The following is a 21,232-nucleotide window of genomic DNA, read 5'->3' on the forward strand; positions in this document are numbered from 1 at the left end:
GGTCATCTCTGATGAATTTCTTGTTTATTTTATTTCTTTAAACATCTTAATTTCCTTAAGCATGTTAATCAACTTTTTGTTGTTTATTTGTAATCTATGTTTGAACATCTCATTCGGCCATCTGTTGTTTCTGCTGGGTCTTTCTCATGGTGCCGTGTTTCTTTGTGTGTATACTCTTACCCTGGGGCTACTCATTTGCATTCACATTTTATTTGTGAGAAATCTCTGAGATGGAGGATAAAGATGGTTTACTTTAGCATTTGTGTTTACTTCTGCTTGGTAACTGGGATCACTACCAATTAAGGATGTCCTGCATTACATTCTCCGGTTGAAAAATTTTAGACCACCCGGATATTGAGAATTAAAACTGCAAACTTGCATCAAACCAGCCTGTGGCTTCATATTCTCAGGACAATTTCTCTTCTAATCAGTGCCATATTTCGAGACAGACGTGAGTTACATGGTCAGGGGGCAGGTGGTATCGAAGGGGATTTTCCTATTAAAATCCTAACTTTGGGCAGGCTCTTGGCTGTGTCTTCTGTTTTCCATGCCCTTTGAAGCCATATAAAGCTAAGCTGAATATTACCTGGTTTGGCAAATGCCTTCAGGGTAAAAGCAAACTTCCATGTTCTGTTTGGTTCTAGTGAGTTCCCAACTTCGTTTATCTCTTTGGGCCTGACAATACCTCACTCCTACAAGCTCAGGAAACCATTCAATAAGATTTGTGAAAATATCTTCACCACAGTGTTTAATTGTACTTGATAAGAAGGTACCTGGACTACCATTTTGCTTTTTTGGATATTTTTCTATACTCTGTTATACATTTCTCTGTGTTCTAAATGATAAGTAAGGGAACCCTATAATTAATTCATGGTCCAAACTAGGACATTTTTCAAAGTAATAGAGTTAGTTAATATTATTAATTTGCTGAAATATTTTCTGACAAACCCATTAGTATTAGTGGATTCATAAAATAGTTGTAATCAAAATTACCTTAAAAAATAAAATATTTTCTTGCCAAAAAAATCATGTACACCAAAGAAAAAATTTAAAATATCTTTATATAGTGTCTCTCAGAACATTCAAGTAAGCAGGATACTTATTATCAATCCACTTTTGTGTATTTTAATCATTTTCCCCAAATCTATGCTTACTATGATGTCAATGGTGTCTTTTTTTTTTTTTTTTTTTTTTTTTGAGAGAGAGAGAGAGAAAGAGAATGCCTAGGTAAGGTCAGGGGAGAAGAAGACAGAGGATCTTAAGCAGCTCCATGCCCAGTGCAGTGGCTAAGAGTTGTTTTCATTTTATTTAAATGAATTTATTTTTAAAAATTCTTTATTTACATTCAATTTGATTAACATATAGTGTATTTAGTTTTAGAAGTAGAGCTCAGTAATTCATCAGTCTTATATAATCACATCAAATGCCCTCCTTAATGCCCATTACTCAGTGATCCCATCTCCTCCTCCTTCCCCTCCAGTGACCTTCGGTTTGTTCCTAGAGTTAAAGAGTCTCTATGGTTTGTCTTCAGGCTGAGACTTTTGTATTTCATTTGTTGAACACCTGGTAACAGACTTACAACTTATTTTGAACAAAGCGTGATCAAAATTTAAAAGACCCATTTCCAAAATTCCAATACGTTTTTGCAGAACACCGAGGTAAACTCATACAATATATTTCAAAGTTAAAAAAATATCTAATGTCAGCAATTTCCTATCATTTAAGCTAGTTCTTTAGAGTCCCAACATTTCTCAAATCTCACCGATGACAGACGGTGGAGAGAGAACTGCTCATTCCCCTAATAAAATAGTTGTTTGTTAACATAAAATTGATCACAAAATTTTTGTTCAGTCACTCTATATGTGTAAGTCTGGCAGATTTTGACAACCGTAGCTTGTTCTTCTCCAGGGAGAAACAGAAGTGTGTTTGAGACCCGTTACTTGTTATGTGCATGCAGTAACCAGTGACAGGTGCATTTCTGCGTACATCTCTCCAGAGGTGGGAACGGCACGTCCTCAGGCAGGAGCCCTGTCCCCTGCATGTGTTCCACATGCTTCTCGTATGGGACCATGGAGGCTGGGAGTGTCCAACTTCCCATCTCGTCATTTCAAGGCTTAATAATAGTATTTTGTTGTAAAAGAATGAAACACTTGAGACAACGTAACCTGGGCAGGATGCAGGATAATACACATAAATGGAGACTTTTGTGGGCAAACTGGAACCTATGGTCAGCCTTGCAGAGCAGGGGGCTCATGGCATCTGTGTGTGCAGTCCTGGGGCGAGTAGAAGGCCTACCTCTTTCATCCATTCTTCATGAATACTAGTTGGGTGAGCTACATCCCAACAAGCCTGTTTGTCTGAACAAGATTTTCTCGGTGTTAGTAGGAAGGGAAGAAGATGGGGCAGCTCCAGGCTCCACAGCAAGACCCTTCAGCATTACCATCTCCTCTGCTGATATCTGTGTCCCCCGTTGCTATTGTGGAACATCTGTTCTGGGTGCCAAAGGTATTGATGACTTTGACTCTACACATGGTTTTATCAGCCCTTTTACCCTATACACCCTGCTGAGACCAAACATTTTTACTCTGGAGACCTTGATTCTGTGCAGTATCAACCTCGGAAAAGCCATGGGATCGTAACACAGATGCAGTTGACAGACTGGTCTGACTTGACTTGGCCAGAGTCTTGTTTCAGCTGAGGGCTTTTTGGTGGATCTGGCTGTTCTTCTTGGGGGGAAGTTGTATACATTTTTTTAGAGGGGCCTGCCAGTAACCTGGGTGTAGACGTCCCCCATGTCATGTGTCCTAGAAGATGGTGGGCTGTGCACACCTGAGTAGGCCTGTCCTCTAGAATGCTTTGGGCAGCTGGCATCTCCCTGCCATCACTCAGGGGAGACTGGGAGCCTTCTGCTCCATGCTCGTTCAATCTGAGGCAGGGGCATCTGCCTTGGTTTTACTCTGACCGTGATTCCTATGATGAAAAAGAGAAGGTAGCACTTTGGAGTTAGGAGGCTTGGATGGGAGACTTCTTTTGATGGGGAAGGGTCTCATTCGATATTTATTTAAATATTTATAGAAAGGCAACACTAGGGGCACCTGGGTGGCTCAGTGGTTGAGTGTCTGCCTTTGGTTCAGGTCATGATATTGGGGTCCTGGGATCAAGTCCTGAATTGGGCTCCCTGTAGGAAGCCTGCTTCTCCCTCTGCCTATGTCTCTGCGTCTTTCATGGACAAATTTAAAAAGATTTAAAAAAATAAAATAAAAAGAAAGGCCTCTATGCAGATACTGTGATGGGTCCTAGATGTGTAGAAAGAAAAGAAGTGACCCCTGCCCATTTTATTCAGTTCTTTAAGAAGTAGGCATCCTTCGTGGTATGTAACTCACTGAGAGCCCTTCATAGAACTTCAGAATGACACTGTGATGTTTTGAAAAACATTTTTTAAAGGGGGGAGGCACAAAGAAATGGCATAGGAAGATGTGATTAACTCCTGATTTGCAAGCTTCTTGTCACTGGTGGCTTTGACAAACTGCCCAGTTAAGGATCTTGCAGGATGTCAGTGATTTGGTTCTGAACTCAAGCCACATTAACACCACGTAAGAAATGAATAGCCATTTGCGATTAGATGTATCAACTTAAAAGATTTAACTGTTGTGCCACAATAGCCTTTTTTTCACACAAAATCATTATCAACTGGAAAACTTGAATCCGCTTCCTTAGTTCTTTTTTGAGAAATATGCCATTTCTTCATGTCATTCCCCATTAAAATTCTGCAGACTCTGTCTCAAATTATTAAATGTTTACATTGTGGCCTCTGTGTAACATCATTTTTCAGACATGTGCCAGTAATGGAAATCATTCTCCAACTCAATTTCCTTTTAATTCCTTCCAATTACTATACACTGCCCTTCTGTGCCAAGAGCCAATCCCGGTGGTACATTTTGTGAAGACCATGGAATCATGTTTCTTTAAACCATATATGATACCAGAAGGCATTCTGGCAGAGTTGCCCTCATCATCTCCTGAAAGTTGGTTATACATGATTTCAAAAGAAGTGTATCCCTAGGCACATGTGTTTAACAACGGCCTTTCAAGTTCTCCCCAGCTGGTTCCTGGTTAGCAAGTAAAGAGAACCACATTGGGCAAGCATCTTCACAAAATTCCATAGTCAATGTCTGGTCACTCTTATTGGCAGGCCTATCACAGGAAAAGCAACTTTGGAAGGTTTTTGAACCATAGATGCCACAAATGTGAGTTAAAAATCTGAGAATATTGAAGAAATGAAGTGGCACTTCATTTGAAATGGCATTGGAGGACACTATCAAGAGACTGAAATGCCATGGAATGGGAGAAGGTCTTTGCAGATCATTTATGTAATATGGGATTCATACCCAGTATATATAAAGAACTCCTGCAAGTCAACAACAATAGCAAAAATTTAATTTGCTTCAAAAACAGGCAGAGGACCTGAATAGACATTTTTGCAAAGAAGACGTACAGATGGCCAACAAACCCATGAAAAGATGTTCTGCATCATTAGCCACTAGAGAAATGCAAATAAAACCACAGTGAAATGCCACCTCACATCCATTAGGAGGGCTGTTATTAAGGAAACAGAAATAAATCTTGGCAACAATGTGGAGAAATTGGAGCCCTCACACGTGGCTGATGAGACTGTAGAAATTGTACAGACACCTTGGAAGATGGTCGGCAGTTCCTCAAATGTTAAAAATAGAATTGCTATATTATCCAGTGAATCCACTCCTAGGTATATGCTCAACAGCAATGAAAGCAGCAACTTACCCAGATGCTTGTCTACCCAGGTTCACAGCAGCATCCTTCACAACAGCAGGTAGAGACTTTCCAAGTGTCTATCAGTAGGTGAATGGAAAACAGAATGTGGTTATGTCCAGGCATTGGAATATTGTTCAGCTCAACTAGATACTTAAAATGACTAAAATAGTAAATTTTATGTTGTGTATATTTTGGTACAATAAAAAGAAGAAAAGGAAAGGCAGGTGATTTCCAAGGACACGAAGTCCTTGGGAGTTTCCAGGACTGTCAGACTTTTCTTTTATTTATTGGTTTATTTTTTGGTGGTGGTTGGGAAAGATTTGGGAGAAGGCGAAAGGCAAGAGTAGGATTTCATTATGTCAAGAATTCCATTTGTAACCTTCATTTAAGTCTCTTTTTGAGAATTCTTTAAAAATCTACGGAGAAAGACAGAAGTGAGTGGGTATCAGGGGAGGGGCTCTCTATCACCAGGACAACATGACTCTTGCCACCATCTCTGTCACCCATCAGTGCCTAACTCCCTTTTGGATTACTGCAAAGGCTCTGACCTTGGAGTTAATGCACGCTCACTTGAAGAACAGCAAAGTTTCCACACAGTACAGTGAGCCCGTCTTTACCCAGAGTATATGTAAATGACTATAATGCAACATAACTGAGATATTTCCTTGTCCCTCAACCAGTAAAGCTGTCCTGCATGGCTGCGGTGGCTCTATAAAACATGACTGGACTATAGGAATGTCTAAGCATCGATAATGGCTGAGGCCAGAAGAAGTTTTTATAGTTTACATACAGAGTTATATTAGTTTCAGATACCATGTAGTGATTCACAACTATACATTACTCAGTGCTCATCACGGAAGGTGCCCTCCCTTAATCCCCATTTCACCCATCCTCCCACTCACCTCCCCTCTGGTAACCACCAGTTTGTTCTCTAGGGTTAAGAGTCTGTTTCTTGGTCTGTCACTTTTTTTTCATGTTCGTTTGTTTTGTTTCTTAAATTCCATATGCATGAAATCACATGGTATTTCTCTTTCTCTCTTTGACTTATTTCGCTTAGCATTATACTCTCCAGCTCCATTCCATGTGGTTGCAAATGGCAAGATTTCATTCCTTTTATGGCTGAGTAATATTCCACTGTATATATACACCACTTCTTTATCCATTTATCTACTGATGGGCACTTGGGCTGCTTCCATCACTTGTGGGGCCAAATGAATTTTTTTTTTTAATTTATTTTTATTTTATGATAGTCACAGAGAGAGAGAGAGAGAGGCAGAGACACAGGCAGAGGGAGAAGCAGGCTCCATGCACCGGGAGCCTGATGTGGGGATTCGATCCCGGGTCTCCAGGATCGCGCCCTGGGCCAAAGGCAGGCGCCAAACCACTGCGCCACCCAGGGATCCCCGGCCAAATGAATTTTTAAAAGGAAGTGAAGCTTCATGGGATGCCTAGGTGGCTCAGATGGTTAAGCATCTGCCTTTGGCTCAGGTCATGATCTCAGACTTCTGGGATTGAGCCCTGCTTTGGGTCCCCTGCTCAGTGGGAGAATCTGCTTCTCCCTCTCCCTCTGCTCCTCTTCCCTCCCTGGCTTGTACTCTCTCTCTCTCTCTCTCAAATAAATAAAATCCTTTTTAAAAAAGAGAAGTGAAACTTCAGAAAATGGGGAAAATGTCAAAGTCCTATTTATATTCTAAACTGCAGTAAACAATAAAAACATTACTCCTAATCTGGTCCTACAGATTAAACAATGTTAGATTGTCTAACATCTAACAATGTTAGATTAAATAATCTAACATCTAATATTAAACAATCTAACATTAAACAATCTAACATCTAACAATGTTAGATTAAACAATGAGCATGCATCTATTACAGATCAGTCTGCAGAGGATCTTGTTATTGACTCATTAAGCACCTCTTGATAGAATCTTAAGCTTCATTAACGTACACAATTTTTGGCAATCTGTGAATTCAGGGGAAAACTTTGGGCCTGTTTCCTATTTTCTAAGGTCTATAATTTGCCTTCTAGGTTATTGTTTTTAGTTTTCCCTTGTCTTGTTTTTCATCAAAGTGTTGACTTTCTTAGCTCCCCATCATGCTAAGCAAAGTAAAAATAAATACAGGATCTTTCCCCTTCTGTCACAGAGCTAATATGTCATTAACATTTTCCAAGTTACTGTAAAGAAAGGTTGAAATAAAAAGATCAAAATAAAAGTACAGCTCCAACCCTCAAGGTTCTCAGGATCTAGCTAGCTGGAATTAGCCACACTGTGGGATTTGAGAGCGTAGTCCTCAAATTGCCAAGTCAGCCCCAGACTTCTGTAGAGTCCAACTATAACATTAGAAGAGTTCATAAAGCCACTCTCACTTCTGACACCAAAGGCAAGTTTGAAGGGTCCCCCCAAACCACGCGCAAGTTTAGTAATTCATTAGGAAGACTCAAAAACTCACTGGGAATACTGACAATGATTCACTACAGAGAAAGGGTACAGATCAAAACTAGCCCAAGGAAGAGGCACATAGGGTTCCAAGTGCGAAGCTTTTGTTGCCCTGTCCCATCCAGTCAACATGGGTTACTCTCCCAGTGTCTGTGTGTGACAGTAAGCACAAGTATTGCCACCCAGAAAGCTCACTTGAGCTTTGATGTGCAGAGTTTTTATTGGGGGTACATTCTATAGGCATGATTGATTGATTTCCCACATGGTTGCACGTGGTCTACAGGTTAACTCATACTGCATGGTCCAAAGTCCCTGACCTAAATCACACGGTTGGTCTTTGTGGTGTGGTCAGACCCCACCCTAAGACTGTCAGGTGTTTCCCTTTGATCTGGTATAGCCAATCCCTGCCCTAAACAAAGACCCTTCTAACAAGTATGACATAGATTATCTCCCAGAGGCTGAGGACAAAGACTAGACCTCTTTGGCCAAAGCCATATTCTCTACAACACAAGAACTCTGAGCAGAGAGGAAGTAGGTGGATTTTGTGGTAGTGGAAGTAGGGCTTAAGGTGAGCTTGGTTGACCACTGAAATGTTTGAAGAGCAACAGAAGGCCTATGGAATATTCCCAAACAAGAGAACTTTTAAGGAAGGATATGATAAATACCATTTAAAATGTGAAGGGACAGTGTGTGCACAAGGATTATTCTTACCCAGTATGCACCTAGAATACAGGGAGTGCCCATGGTTAGAAGCATAAGGAAGATTTAAGTTCAGTATAAGAAAGAGCCTTCTGATAATTGAGGCTATTCAAAAATATTACACAGGCTGCCCCAGGAGTTGGTAAGTTCTCAGTCATTAAAAATATTCTGGCAGAAAGCAGATCAGCTGCTACAGTGGCAGTTCTTTGCAAGGAAATGCAATGACCCCTGAGAACCCTTTCAACTGTGATTCTCTGTGCTTCTAAAAATATTGTTCAACCTGACTCAGACTGGAATCTGTGGACTGTCTCTACTGTGATTCTCATTGTATGAATTACCTTAAAGTACTTTATGGCATCCCTGTGTGCTACAGCCTTGGAATGAATGTACATTTTCCAGAGCGGAACCTAGAATATCTGGGGCAATTCAGATTCTACTAATTCTGAGTGGTCTGCAACTCAATGGAAGTTTTTCCTTGCTCTAGATGAGAGTCTTGAGTTGTTAAGGAAGTGAATAACATACAAAAAAGTTTTCACACAACATATTTAGCTTCTGAAAGTGAAGCCATGTGTTATGATCAGTTCAGTCATTTCAAATATGTCTTTTTAAAAAAGATTTATTTATTTGACAGAAGGAGAGAGAATTGGGAGGAGGAGCAGAGGGAAGAGCCTGGTGCGGGGCTCGATCTTGTGACCCTAAGACCATGACCTGAGCCAAAATAAAAAATCAGACGCTTAACTGACTGAGCCCGTCAGTTATCCATTCATCTACTTATGGGCACTTGGGCAGGTTGACTTAATGTGGATTTTATCTTATTCAGATAAATAGGACACTGATACCCAGGGTAAGACGGATTCATGGAGCCCAGATTTCCTTAGACTTCATCTTCCTATGTGGACAGTGGTAAACTATTGAAGTCATAAAGCAGGTTTCATTGGCCCCAACCCATACATTCAGTGTAAAGCCTTTAGATTATGTGAACTGGCTTTCCATCCAGATCGTTTCCAATGTCCCATTCTCGTGAATGCCTGTCACATGCCTCATCCTGCCAGGGACAGTGCTGCTTCACTTACAATAGCAGGCCCCTGTGGGGCACCAGCCCTTCTTTCCCGCCTCCCATGGGGCACTGCCACCAAAGTTCTAGAGCCACCATGGTGTCAGCCCTAAATTAGCAGGATTGCAAGGAGATGAGGCATCTCTCCCATGTATTTTTTTAAAGGATTTATTTACTTTTTTTTAGGGAGAGAATGCACAAGAGGGGGTAGAAGGAGAGGGAGTCCTCAAGCAGACTCCACACTGAGCCTGGAGCCCAACGTGGGGCTTGATCTCATGACCTTGAGACCATGACCTGAGCCAAAACCAAGAGTTGGACACTTAACTGACTGAGCCCCCAGGTGCCCCACATCTCTCTTGTGTATTACCCTGGGTCAGAGGCCTTCCGAAATGGTGCCGTTTGTGCCTCAGGGTTCTAAAATGTCAGATAAAGAACCCTGTGAGTGAACGATTAGATTAACCTTGTCTACTCCCTCTGGTTACCATTTTAGGCCTTCCACCAACAGGGGTCTCAGGTTAAGCAGGGCACATACTCCTCCCTGAGGCCATAGTGATCAGATCACTGAGGCTGGTCCTTCAGCTGGCAAGGAGTGGTTCTCCACAGGGAGAACCTGTGCTCTCTGAGCTCTCTCCTGATGAGGGAGTCACCACCTCTCACACAGCTAGATGCCAGTGCTTCTAGAGGCACCTCTAACACATGTGCCAGGGCTTTATTACACAAGCCAGAGGCCCTGTCACTAGAGATCTGAGAACTGTTCTTCTCTGCCGTGGTTGCCTTATTATGCACTCTACCCCCAGCGCCCCACAAGGGAGGCCTGCTTATGCCATTTGTAGCACAAATGCAGCAGTAGTTGAACCACTCTAACTTCACATAACTCTTTTTGAAAATGCCATTAGGATAGCATTGAGGTGCCTGGGTGTCTCAGTGGGTGAAGTGTCTGCCTTTGGCTCAGGTCATGATCTCAGGGTCCTGGGATCAAGTCCCACATCAGGCTCCCTGCTCAGCGGGGAGTCTGCTTCTCCTTCTCCCCCTGCTTGTACTTGTGTACACTCCCTCACTCTTACATGCTCTCTCAAAAATAAATAAATAAAATCTTTTAAAAGGGGGGGGGGTACCTGGTTGGCTCAGTGATTGAGTGTCTGCCTTGGGCTCAGGGCATGATCCTGGAGTCCCAAGATTGAGTCCCACATCAGGCTCCCTGCATGGAGCCTGCTTCTCCCTCTGCCTGTCTCTGCCTTTCTCTGTCTCTCATGAATAAATAAATAAAATCCTTAAAAAAACTTTTTTTAAAAGGATAGCATGGCTTGTCCCAAGCATTTGATTCTTTTATAGTACCAGAGCCAGATCATTCATGCCCTAAAACATTGGCACCATTGAGGGGAACATGGCCCAGGAAAGTCCGTTCCCACAGAGAAGACCACTTCCCCAAAGAGAAGGTGTACGAAGTCTTCTCCCAAAAGTGTGTGAGTCTGTCAAATGATCATGAAAAGTGGGCCACAGCATCTCTTACAAACCAACTCAAGGCAAGTACTTTCCGCCCTGCGGATGGATTCAATCTGTTAGCTCAACAATGTCACAAAGGCATTTGCTTGGGACCTAGAGGTCAGGCAGAGGCAAGAACTGCCCTCATCCAAGGGGACCCTGGTCCCCAATACTTGGGCTGGCCTCGGGAGTCACTGGTGACCCCTGGTTGACAGTAGGAAAGGACATTCACAGACCACTAGGGTATGAATGGGAAGGAGGCAGGGCCAGTGGGACAGAGAGTGTCAAGTACCATTTGAGAGGCCAGAACCAGCTCAAGTTCATGACGTTATCCTACCTCTTCTTTTCCTTTCTGTCCATGCTTCCTTTTCACTGTCGCCTCTCCTCCTGGGGTCAGTGGGTGGATACAGGGGCCTGAGGGCCTGAGTGCAGGGCCATGAGGTCAGAACTCCTAGAGCTGGGTTGAGACCTAGAAACTCTTGCCTGCCATGTCAAGCTGTCTGTCTGAGGTGCTACAACACATTCCAGCAGTTTCCAGGTAAAGTGGGCAGAAAGCAGGATGGTTTCCAGAATGCACTGTGGCTCCAGGGCCGTATCCTTAAGAATGTGAAGGATGCCAGTGTTTTCTTGGTATTTAAATATTAATTGTTATCTTTTTTTAAAAAAAAAAAGATTTTATTTATTTATTCACAAGAGACACAGAGGCAGACACAGACAGAGGGAGAAGCAGGCTCACTATGGGGAACCTGACACAGGACTTGATCCTAGGACCTTGGAATCATGACCTGAGCCAAAGACACATGCTCAACCACTGAACCACCAAGGTGTCCCTTAATTGTTATCTTGATTCAGATATCTGATGCTCACCAGATTTCCATTCTGGGATGCCGAATGTGTGTGTGTTTTCCATTCTGGGATGCCGATGGCATAGCACTTAAGGAAAAACACTCTCTTGTTTGTGGAGAAGAACATGCCTGTGTGCATGCGTGGTAGGCGCCCATGTGTCCGTGTTTGTGATTTATATGTCTGCTGTGGTCCTAGCCACCCACAGGAGTCTTTCTCTTGCAGATTGTTCTGGAGCTTAACTAGTTTTCTGGATTAACTAAGCGCCTTTTTTTTCCCCACGTTCTATTAAGAATCGACATGAGCAGGGCCCCTGGTGGCTCAGTCAGTTGGGCGTCTGCCTTCCACTCAAGTCATGATCTCAGGGTCTTGGGATCGAGCCCTGCTCAGCAGGAAGTTTGCTTCTCCCTCTGCCTCTGCCCCTCCCCCACTTGTGCTCTCTCTTTCTTAAATAAATAATTTTTTTTTAAAAATTGACATGAGCAAAAAGGCAGTGTCATCTTGCTTTGTTCTTAGCCATCATTGTGTTTGTACTGAAGTGGGCCCACATGTATTCTGATGCACATCCACAGTCCAGCTTGTGAGGAGCAGGGCTGAAGGGAGTCCCATGGGGCCATGGGCAAGTTGCCTGATGTGGCGATTCAGAGCTCACCACCTCGGTCTCCTTCAGAAGGACACAGTTCACAGATGTCCCACTTTGTACCTCCAGGGGTCTATCACCAGCTTTCTGGAAACTTCACATTGCTCATGAAAGGAAAGACCTTTTTCCCATGAAATGACCTGGCTGGCACCACAGTGTAGCTGTAGCAGGAGCCCCAAACCTCTCACCAGCTGGGATGCTCTGGGAGGGCTACCTCCCCCAGGGCCCCCAAACAACATGCTGCAGATACCAAACCACCCTTCAGAAGGGATTCAGAATTTTGCGGGGTGTTTTGGGCAAATAAATGTCTGTCATGAAGGAGAATCCCAGCCCAGGAGACAGACTGCTGTCGCCATGGAGCTGTGGGTGTTGCTAGCAATCAGGGAGTTACAGTGACGATGGGACAGCCCTCGACCTCGGAGGGGTCTTTCCTGATCACCTGCAGTGTTAGAGGTTGTACCGTTGGCTTTAACACATGATGTTGTAATGTGTGTTTACCTGTGTGTGCCTTGCTGGGTAGCCGGATCGGAGTACGGCCTGCCCCGCCCCCCCCCCCGCCCTGGGTAAAGGACCAGATCGTGAACATCTGTGGCTTTATGGGCCACACAGGCTCTGAGGCAACCACTCAGGTCTGCTGCGGTAGCACCAAAGCAGCCAGAACCGACATGTGAATAGGCATGGCTGTGTTCCAATAAAACTTTATTTATAAAAACAGGTGGTGGGCTGGGTTTGACCCGTAGGCCCTGGTTTGTCAGCCCATGTACATGCTCATCATGCTCTCTCAGCATTATTACTATTAAAATTTGTTCACAATCCCGCTCTTTTTGTATCTTCTTGCTGTGCCTAATAAAAAGTTGGCTTGTTTTAAGAAGCAAGACATTTTTTCCAAAAACCTAAAAGATGTATGCCATTTGGGGTGGGAGGGAGGTGGAAATATGTGTGCATAGAACACGGCTGTTTCTAAGAGTGGGACAGCTCTTCCTCAGGACTCCAGTTGGCTCTGCTGTCACTGGTCCCCTCCTGCCCCACTGTCTTGCACAGCCAGGACCCCTCCCACATGGCCCCCGAGTCCCTGAATCCCTCACCCAGCCCGGCTCTGGCATTCTGGGGCTGCTAGCTTCACACCTGTTGTTTCTCTTCATCTTGCCTCAGCCTGGATGCAAAGGCTCAGACCAGATCTCTGGGACTTTTGCCCTAGAAACTCTATTGAATTTTTATTTTCCTACCAAAGACACTGAGTGAAATCTACAGTTTTTCAGCCGTTAGTACCGTGCCCCTTCTTTCACCTTCCAGCCCCAACTTAACTGTCTTTGTTCCAAGTTAAAAGATCATCACGGAGTGGAAAAAAACCCCAAAGCTTTATAGCCACCATTTTTCATTCCCATAAGGATACATTTGGGGGTCTAGAGAGGCCCATGTGAGACAGTCTTGCTCGTGGTTTTACTGGCTTTCCTCGAGCAGAGCTAAAATGCTGGTTGCCAAGCAACACACATGCCCTGGCTTCTTCCAACGATGTGGACTTGGGGGGAAAAAAACCCGTCCTATGATTGACTCATGAATGGGGAATCATGTGGAAAGGCACAGGGCAAACAGTCGGTGTAACAACGTTCTGTTTATTCCGGCTCCTTTGCCCTGAGGACTTACATGGAGCAGTGAGCAGAGTGTGCCCTCAGCAGTGTGCCCCTGACTAACACGCGTGTTCATTAGGGACTTGGTAGCACCGTCGACCTCGTCCCCCACAGATTCCATATTCGCGAATTATGTTTTGCTGTCATGTGCAGACGTGCATGGTGGCCAAACCTTGAGTGGCTGATGCGCCAGTTCCCCAGGAGGTGGGGCAAGCCCGCGCTCTGCCTCTCTCCCTGTAAACAAGGGCCGTGTTGTTTGTATTCGTGTGATTGTGTTGGTGGTTTCACTGTTTACAGTGGCCCCCCAGTGCGGTGGGGGTGTCTGGTGTTCCTTGGTGCAAGAAGGCTGTGATGTGCCTTATGGAGAAGTTACTTGTGCTAGAGAAGCTTCGTTCAGGTGTGAGTGATAGTGCTGTGGGCATGAGTTCAGTGTTCATGAATCAACAGTACGGTTCATCCAGAAAAAGGAAGAGTGGATTCAGTGATCTATACATCAGGCTGCTCCAGAAAGTATATAAAGTCACATCTGAAGTGCATGACAAAGCTGTGGAGGAAAAACTAGCTATATTTGTGGGTCTATAAGAGGACTTTCTTATTTTGATAAAATTCTTTATAGAAAAGCACAGTGGATAATATTGTGAGGCTGAAAGCCAAAAAAATTTATGTTCCTGTTACCCAGAATGAGAAAACGTTAAACTCTTCTCAGCTAGTGTTTTATTGTAAAGAAATAGTGCATATCATTCATTACTTGTATGAAAGGTGTACTCAATTGGGTGTCTTTAAACAGGAACACATGGAACAAGGTTACGTACTGATTCGTTGCTGGGTACTCTCCCTGGCGGTGTTCACTGCCTCACTATGCACAGGGACTTGAAAGAACACAACCCCCAAGAACGGTAAGGATGGACTGAGATGATGACAGCTTCCCCCAATGGGATCTGTCTTCTCCTTGAAGACATGGGGAAGACGAAGCCCCAGCCCCATCCGGGTGCAGTGTCCCAGCTAAGTGTGTCTGCCGGAGATGGGACCTGACTTCCTGCCTGGCCATCAGCTCCAGGAGCGTCCCTAATGCACCTGCTGGAAACATTGTGAAGGATGTTACATGTTTACAGCTGGGCCTAGATCCTCCTGCACACTCCACTTACCTGTCTATCCATTAAGGCTGTTATAACAGAATACCACAGACGGGGCGGGAGGTGGGGAGATGCTGACATTTCTCTCCGTTCTCAAGGCTGGAAGTCCAATAAGGTACCGGCAGAGCTGGTGTCTGGTGAACAGCCGCCTTCTTGCAACAGCCTCATATGCCAGAAGGGGCCAGGAAGCTCCAGCAAGCTCCTCTATTTATTAGAGCCCGATTCCCAGTCACGAGGGCGCCACTCTCAGGAGTAGATGCCTCCCGGAGGGCCCCACCTCCTAATGGCATCACTTTGGGGGTTAGGTTTCAAACTACAAGTTTGAGGAATCTGCTCAGTCCGTAACACTGTCCTTCCATGACTGTGACCACTGACTGTTTTGCTTGAAGGGAAACCCTGATGTGTTTTTTAAACTGCCCTGGACTCAGCCACAGTGAACCCCATGTCCTGATCTGACACCCTAATTGGTTCCAGGTGGAAAGGCAAATGATGGTTCGTATACCATGGCCTTGCTCCCTGAAGGCCAGATGTAGGTCACGTGTGAAATGGTTCCCCTGCTTTTAAGGCCTCGTCTCCACTGACAGCAGCCTTCCTCTCACACCGGCTCTGCCGAACTGGACAGCACCCCCCCCCCCCCCCCGCACCAGCTCTGCAGGGGTGGCTGGCGGACAGCCCGGCGGGGACAGGGATGTGAGGGCTGGCCCTCTGCACCTGGCATCACAAACATGATACAGAGCTAAGTACACGGGGCCTGGGGAAACACAGAGCCTGCCTCTGCCCTTGGGATCAGGGAAGGAAGGCTCTGGAGCCGAAATAACATCTGACAGCGGCTGAGGGGATGAGAGCTGATGATGACGTAAGCAGAAGACTTTTAAGAGCAAGGCAGGGAGAAGGTTAGGACAAGAGTAGGAATGGAAAAACATGAGCCACTGCTCCAGATCAGTTTTTGAAGAGCCTGGAAACACCATCTCTGAACTCCCAGGCCTCATCACCACTCAGGGCCCTGGCCCCACACAGTACCTGCAAAGTCCCCAGAGGAGCACTTTCTAGAAAGTTCTGAGTTCCTGCTGAGTACTTGGGCCTATGTCTGCACCCCCGTCCCCCCCACCCCGCGCTTGTAATCAGGAAATGAAACAGCTTCTCCTCCATTCCTGCTGTGTGCAAATACAAGAGTAAGAGACAATGGTAACAAAGCTCTTGCAACTTCGTGCAAACCGCATATGTTACAAACACACAGATCTTCCATACGAGTTTGTGGCTGGTAGGCTGCTTTCCCTTGCAGGGACCCCTGGCATGTGGACACCTGCAGAGAAGAGCCATGCCCAGAGCCGCTCTATCCTGCTCCTTCCTCTCACTTCTATCCCCAGGTCCCATCAGGGGCAGTGTCCTGTGTGCGGACACAGATGCACAGGATTACCTCTGACCGCAGGACAGCAGTGCCAAGGGAGGTGTTTTGCATGGAGTCCATCCCTGGGGTTAGAAGCACTTGCTCAGCTGCCAACTACAAATAGCCCCATGCTAGAAAATGATGCTCATTAGTATGCCATTTTTTTTTTTAAAAAAAGGGAAAAAAATCGCCACTGCCCCCAACAAAAAGAGTCACGTAGAGGCCTGAAGTCCTACCCTGACAGTCAAAGTGAAGCATGGCCCACTAATGCAGCCTTAATTCACTTTGCGTGGCAGAGAGAGCAAGCTGACCATGCTGCTGCGGGAGTCCCTGGGGAACATGAACTGCCGGACCACCATGATCGCGCACATCTCGGCCGCCGCTGGCAACTACGCTGAAACCCTGTCCACCATCCAGATCGCCTCAAGGGTCTTGAGGATGAAGAAAAAGAAAACAAAGGTAAGGCGCTCCCCGGGGGGCTGCAGTGGATGAAGGCCCTTGAGGAGTCCGACCCCGGAGTGGAGTCCGAGGGAACCGGGTCAGTATTTCTGATCCCCGAGCTCCAGGGATAGGGGTGTGCACTGCTGCCCGTGCTGCCCATGCTGCCCGGCAACCATTCAGGGTAGGAAAACCCTCAGGCCCACAAAGCCCTTTCTCCACCACAGCTGCCAGTCATCCCTCCCAGGCCCCTACTGGGGAGCGCTGGCCCTACCTCGAGGTAGTTCAGATGGGCCACTGCTACTTTGGGATGAAACACTGGGGAGGGATGAGAAATACTGTTTCTCTCTCTCCCTGCCTTGGTCCCATGAAGGTCGAGACCATGTCCTTTGAGTGGTTGAGCCCAAAGAGGGTTGTTAGCTCCTTGCTCGCATGGCCCTACTTTCCTTGCCTTTCCAGGAATCCTTCCCAGGCTCCTGGGTTTTGCCACGTTAACTCAGTGGTTTCTGGTTGATGCGCAGGGTCTGCTAGCGTTCTCAGGCAGAGGCAAGCCTGGACAATGGTGGTGTGACAAGAATGTGCCAGAAAGCCACCACGATTGTGGTCGTGGGCCAGCTTGTAAAGTGGGAAGCTTTTTCCCCCTCTCCTTTTGTGTCTGTTTTTTGGAGAGGAAGGAGGGTGCCAAGGGAGTGACTCCTTAGCCCTTGGGAGGTCAGACATTGCCTGGGCTGGTCACCTCCTTCTCTGTGCCCTGACGTGCCACACAGGGGCTGTTCTTCCCACAAGAGGCCATGATGTGCCAGGCTGGGGGTGCCGCTCAGGCACATCATGAGAAATGGCCCAGTGCAGGGAGGCCAACCTGGCTAGCCCCAGGATGGGGTTGGGGGGAACCTGTGTGGAGTCAGCTGTGGGCTCATGAAGGTGGGGGCTGGCTTGGGAGAGCTGTCCCTGTTGACTTCCCTCCTCTCACCCACAGTACACATCGAGCTCCTCCGGGGGCGAGAGCTCCTGCGAAGAAGGCAGGATGCGCAGGCCCACCCAGCTGAGACCCTTCCAGGCCAGGGCCTCGGTGGACCCCGATTTCCCCATCCCTCAGCTGTCCAGCGACCCTGACTACTCCTCCAGCAGCGAGCAGTCCTGCGACACAGTCATCTACATCGGGCCCAATGGCACGGCTCTCTCTGACAAGGAGCTCACGGACAACGAGGGCCCCCCTGACTTCGTCCCCATCGTGCCAGCCCTACAGAAGGCCAGGGGTGATAGCCGGCCTGTGGAGGCCGGAGGGGCCGCGGCCAGCCACTCAGAGAGGGACTGTTTGAAGTGTAACACGTTTGCTGAGCTGCAGGAGAGGCTGGGCTGCATTGATGGCAGCGAAGAGCCCAGTCAGTTTCCTTTCGAAGAGCTGCCTGCCCAGTTTGGGGCGGAGCAGGCAAGCAAGTGTCCCCTGTTAAGCCAGGGGGCCGGGACAAACCCACTCTGTGAGTCTGATAGGGAAGATAGCGGGTCTGACGGCCAGTCGACTGACAGAGAAGGCACTGACCCTCCTGCCTCCAAGATGCAGAGAAATCACTCGCCCGTCCCAGGCCCTGGCCCGGCGCTGCCCAGCAGCCCCACCCCTGCCTCGCCGAGGAGCATCCCGGGCAGCAGCAGCCAGCACAGCGCCTCCAGCCTCCAGAGCAGCCGGGAAAGCCTGAACTCCTGTGGCTTTGTGGAAGGCAAGCCCCGGCCCATGGGCTCCCCGCGGCTGGGCATCGCCAGCCTGTCCAAGACCTCAGAGTACAAGCCGGCCAGCTCTCCCTCTCAGAGATGCAAAGTCTACACCCAGAAGGGTGTCCTGCCTTCTCCCGCCCCCCTGCCTCCATTGAGCAAGGATTCCGGCATGGTATCTAGTGAGTCCCTGCTGCAGCCCGAGGTACGCACCCCCCCAGTTGGAATGAGCCCCCAGGTTTTGAAGAAATCCATGTCCGCTGGGAGTGAAGGGTTCCCCGAGAGCCCCGGTGATGACGAGCCCCAGGCAGCAGCTTCTCCAGATTCTAAGAAGGAGATCCTGAGCACCACCATGGTGACCGTGCAGCAGCCGCTGGAGCTGAACGGCGAGGATGAGCTGGTGTTCACGCTGGTGGAGGAGCTGACCATCAGCGGGGTCCTGGACGGCGGCCGCCCCACCAGCATCATCAGCTTCAACAGCGACTGCTCCGTGCAGGCCCTGGCCTCGGGCTCCCGGCCCGTCAGCATCATCGGCAGCATCAGCGAGGACCTGGAGTGCTACTCCAGCGTGGCGCCTGTCTCTGAGGTCAGCATCACGCAGTTCCTGCCCCTCCCGAAGCTGGCCCTGGACGAGAAGGCCGGCGAGGCCGGGAGCCGACGTTCCTCCATCAGCTCCTGGCTGAGCGAGATGAGCGCCGGCAGCGACGGCGAGCAGTCCTGCCACAGTTTCATAGCGCAGACGTGCTTCGGGCACGGGGAGGCCATGGCGGAGCCTCCGGCCTCGGAGCTCATTGGCAGCATCCAGAACAGCGCCGTGGTGTGCCGAGAGAAGCCCAAGGCGGGCCCCGACAACTTGCTCATCTTGTCTGATGTGGGTGAAGACCCTTTCAACAAGGCGACCCCCATCAAGGGCTGCAAGATATCCACACTGGGCAAGGCCATGGTCACCATCTCCAACACGGCCGATCTGGGCAGCTGCGAAGGCTACATCCCCATGAAGACCAACATTACGGTCTACCCCTGCATAGCCATGGGCCCCCGGCCCGTCCAGGAGTCTGAGGCGTCCGACGGCCCCGCCGTCAGCTCGGTGCCCAGAGCCACCCAGTCCCAGGACGGCAGAGAGATGGGCGGGGCAAAGACAGAGATGAAATTTGAGGACCCTTGGCTAAAACGAGAAGAGGAGGTAAAAAAGGAGAGCGCCTATCCCGGTGAAGAGGGGACTGGGTGTGAGGCCGCGACAGGCCCCCCGAAGCCCGAGGCCAGGGCAGAACAGGACAGGAAGGCTAGCCCTGGGGACAGGCTGAGCAGCAGCAGCGGGGAGGTGTCCGCCTCCCCTGGGAGCGACACCTTCAGGAGGGTCGTGGATGGCTGCGAGATGGCCCTGCCTGGTGTGGCTGCCCAGAGCCCCGTGCACGCCAACAGGAGCCTGAAGTCCAGCAGCCTGCCCAGGGCTTTCCAGAAAGCCAGCAGGCAGGAGGAGCTGGGCAGCCTGTTCTACCACTGCCCGGCGGAGAGCAATGGGCTGGGCACGGCGCCCTGCAAGGCGACCCTGGAGAGGAAGGTGGCGTCGCCCAAGCACGGCGTCCTGGCTCGGCCCAAAGGGACGCCCCCCCTGCCGCCGGTCCGCAAGTCCAGCCTGGACCAGAAGAATCGGGCCAGCCCCCAGCACAGCACCTGCAGCAGCGGCGCGGGCAGCCCGTCGCACCCCCCGGCGCCCTCGGCGGGCCCGCAGGCCGACGAGGCGGGCGGCAAGGCGAAGGAGGCCGCCAGCAGCAGCAGGCTCTTCAGCGCCAAGCTGGAGCAGCTGGCCAGCAGGACCAACTCCCTGGGCCGCGCCGCCGGCAGCCACTACGAGTGCCTGTCGCTGGAGCGGGCCGAGAGCCTGGGCGCCGGCGGCTGGCGGGCGCACGCGGGCAAGGACAGCACGATGCCCCGCGCCGGCCGGAGCCCGGGCCGCGGCGCCGGAGCCTCGCCCACCGCCCCGGGCCCCGCGCAGGCCGCCGCCGCCGCCGCCCCCGCCCCCGGCCCCGCGTCCCCCAAGGCCGGCGCCTGCAAGGTCTCGGCCGTGAGCAAGCTCCTGCTGGCCAGCCCCAAGGCGCGCAGCCTGGCCGCCGCCACCACCAAGACGCTCAGCTTCTCCACCAAGTCCCTGCCGCAGGCGGTGGGCCAGAGCCCGGGCCTGGCGGCCAAGCCCACGTCCTGGTCCACGCAGTCGCTGAGCCGCAGCCGGGGCGCCGGGCCCGCGTGCAAGCCGCCCCCGCGCGCCGTCAACGGGCGCATCTCCGAGCTGCTGCAGGGCGGCGCGGGCGCGCGGGGCGCCGAGGGGCGCGCGGGGGCGGCGGGCGAGGAGCGGCCGGCCGCGCCCCCCCTGCCCTCCCCCTACAGCAAGGTCACCCCGCCGCGCCGGCCGCACCGCTGCAGCAGCGGCCACGGCAGCGACAACAGCAGCGTGCTGAGCGGCGAGCTGCCGCCGGCCATGGGCAAGACGGCCTTGTTCTACCACAGCGGCGGCAGCAGCGGCTACGAGAGCGTGCTCCGCGACAGCGAGGCCACCGGCAGCGCCTCGTCCGCGCACGACTCCACCAGCGACAACAGCAGCTCCGTGGGCGGCCGCTGCCGCAGCCTCAAGGCCCCGAAGAAGCGCTCCAACTCAGGTAGGCGCGGGCGCGGGCGCGGGCGCGGGCGTCACCCCCCCACCCCGCCCCCCGCCCCACGTGGGCGCGCCCCCCTGCAGGAGGCGTCCACGCAACCAGGCCCTAGAGCTTTCGGAGGAGTCGGGTCGCTGTCTCCAGATTGTGGCCTGGTGGCTGCAGATGCCAAAATGCGGGGCTGGTGGCCCTGAGACCCCGCGGCTTCATCCCCTTGGAGCAGGGCAGAGCACACTGGTCTCGCGGGTGGTGCCACGGGAAGCCCTGCCTGCCCCCTGGCCCCAGGCAGCCTGGGGGACAGGTGAGTATGCCTTCCCGTGGGGCCTGCAGTGTGCCCCAGCCTC

General features: G+C 49.8%; 1 protein-coding gene and 1 long non-coding RNA gene across 2 annotated transcripts in view; one reads left to right on the forward strand and one right to left on the reverse strand.

Moving 5' to 3' along the window:
- Window positions 1-21,232, forward strand: part of KIF26B (kinesin family member 26B) — a 444,073-nt gene that overhangs the window by 401,753 nt on the left and 21,088 nt on the right. The window contains exons 11-12 of the mRNA XM_038542770.1: window positions 16,392-16,554; window positions 17,510-20,894. Of these exons, the coding sequence (XP_038398698.1) occupies window positions 16,392-16,554; window positions 17,510-20,894 (3,548 nt within the window). The remainder of the gene's footprint in view (window positions 1-16,391; window positions 16,555-17,509; window positions 20,895-21,232) is intronic.
- The window catches only part of LOC119872545, a 69,820-nt gene that overhangs the window by 30,551 nt on the left and 18,037 nt on the right, over window positions 1-21,232 (reverse strand). Inside the window, exon 2 of the long non-coding RNA XR_005362243.1 lies at window positions 4,801-4,868. This is a non-coding gene — a long non-coding RNA (uncharacterized LOC119872545). The remainder of the gene's footprint in view (window positions 1-4,800; window positions 4,869-21,232) is intronic.

The sequence above is a fragment of the Canis lupus genome, chromosome 7 (assembly GCF_011100685.1).
Source record: "Canis lupus familiaris isolate Mischka breed German Shepherd chromosome 7, alternate assembly UU_Cfam_GSD_1.0, whole genome shotgun sequence".
In the NCBI taxonomy this organism is placed as follows: domain Eukaryota; kingdom Metazoa; phylum Chordata; class Mammalia; order Carnivora; family Canidae; genus Canis; species Canis lupus.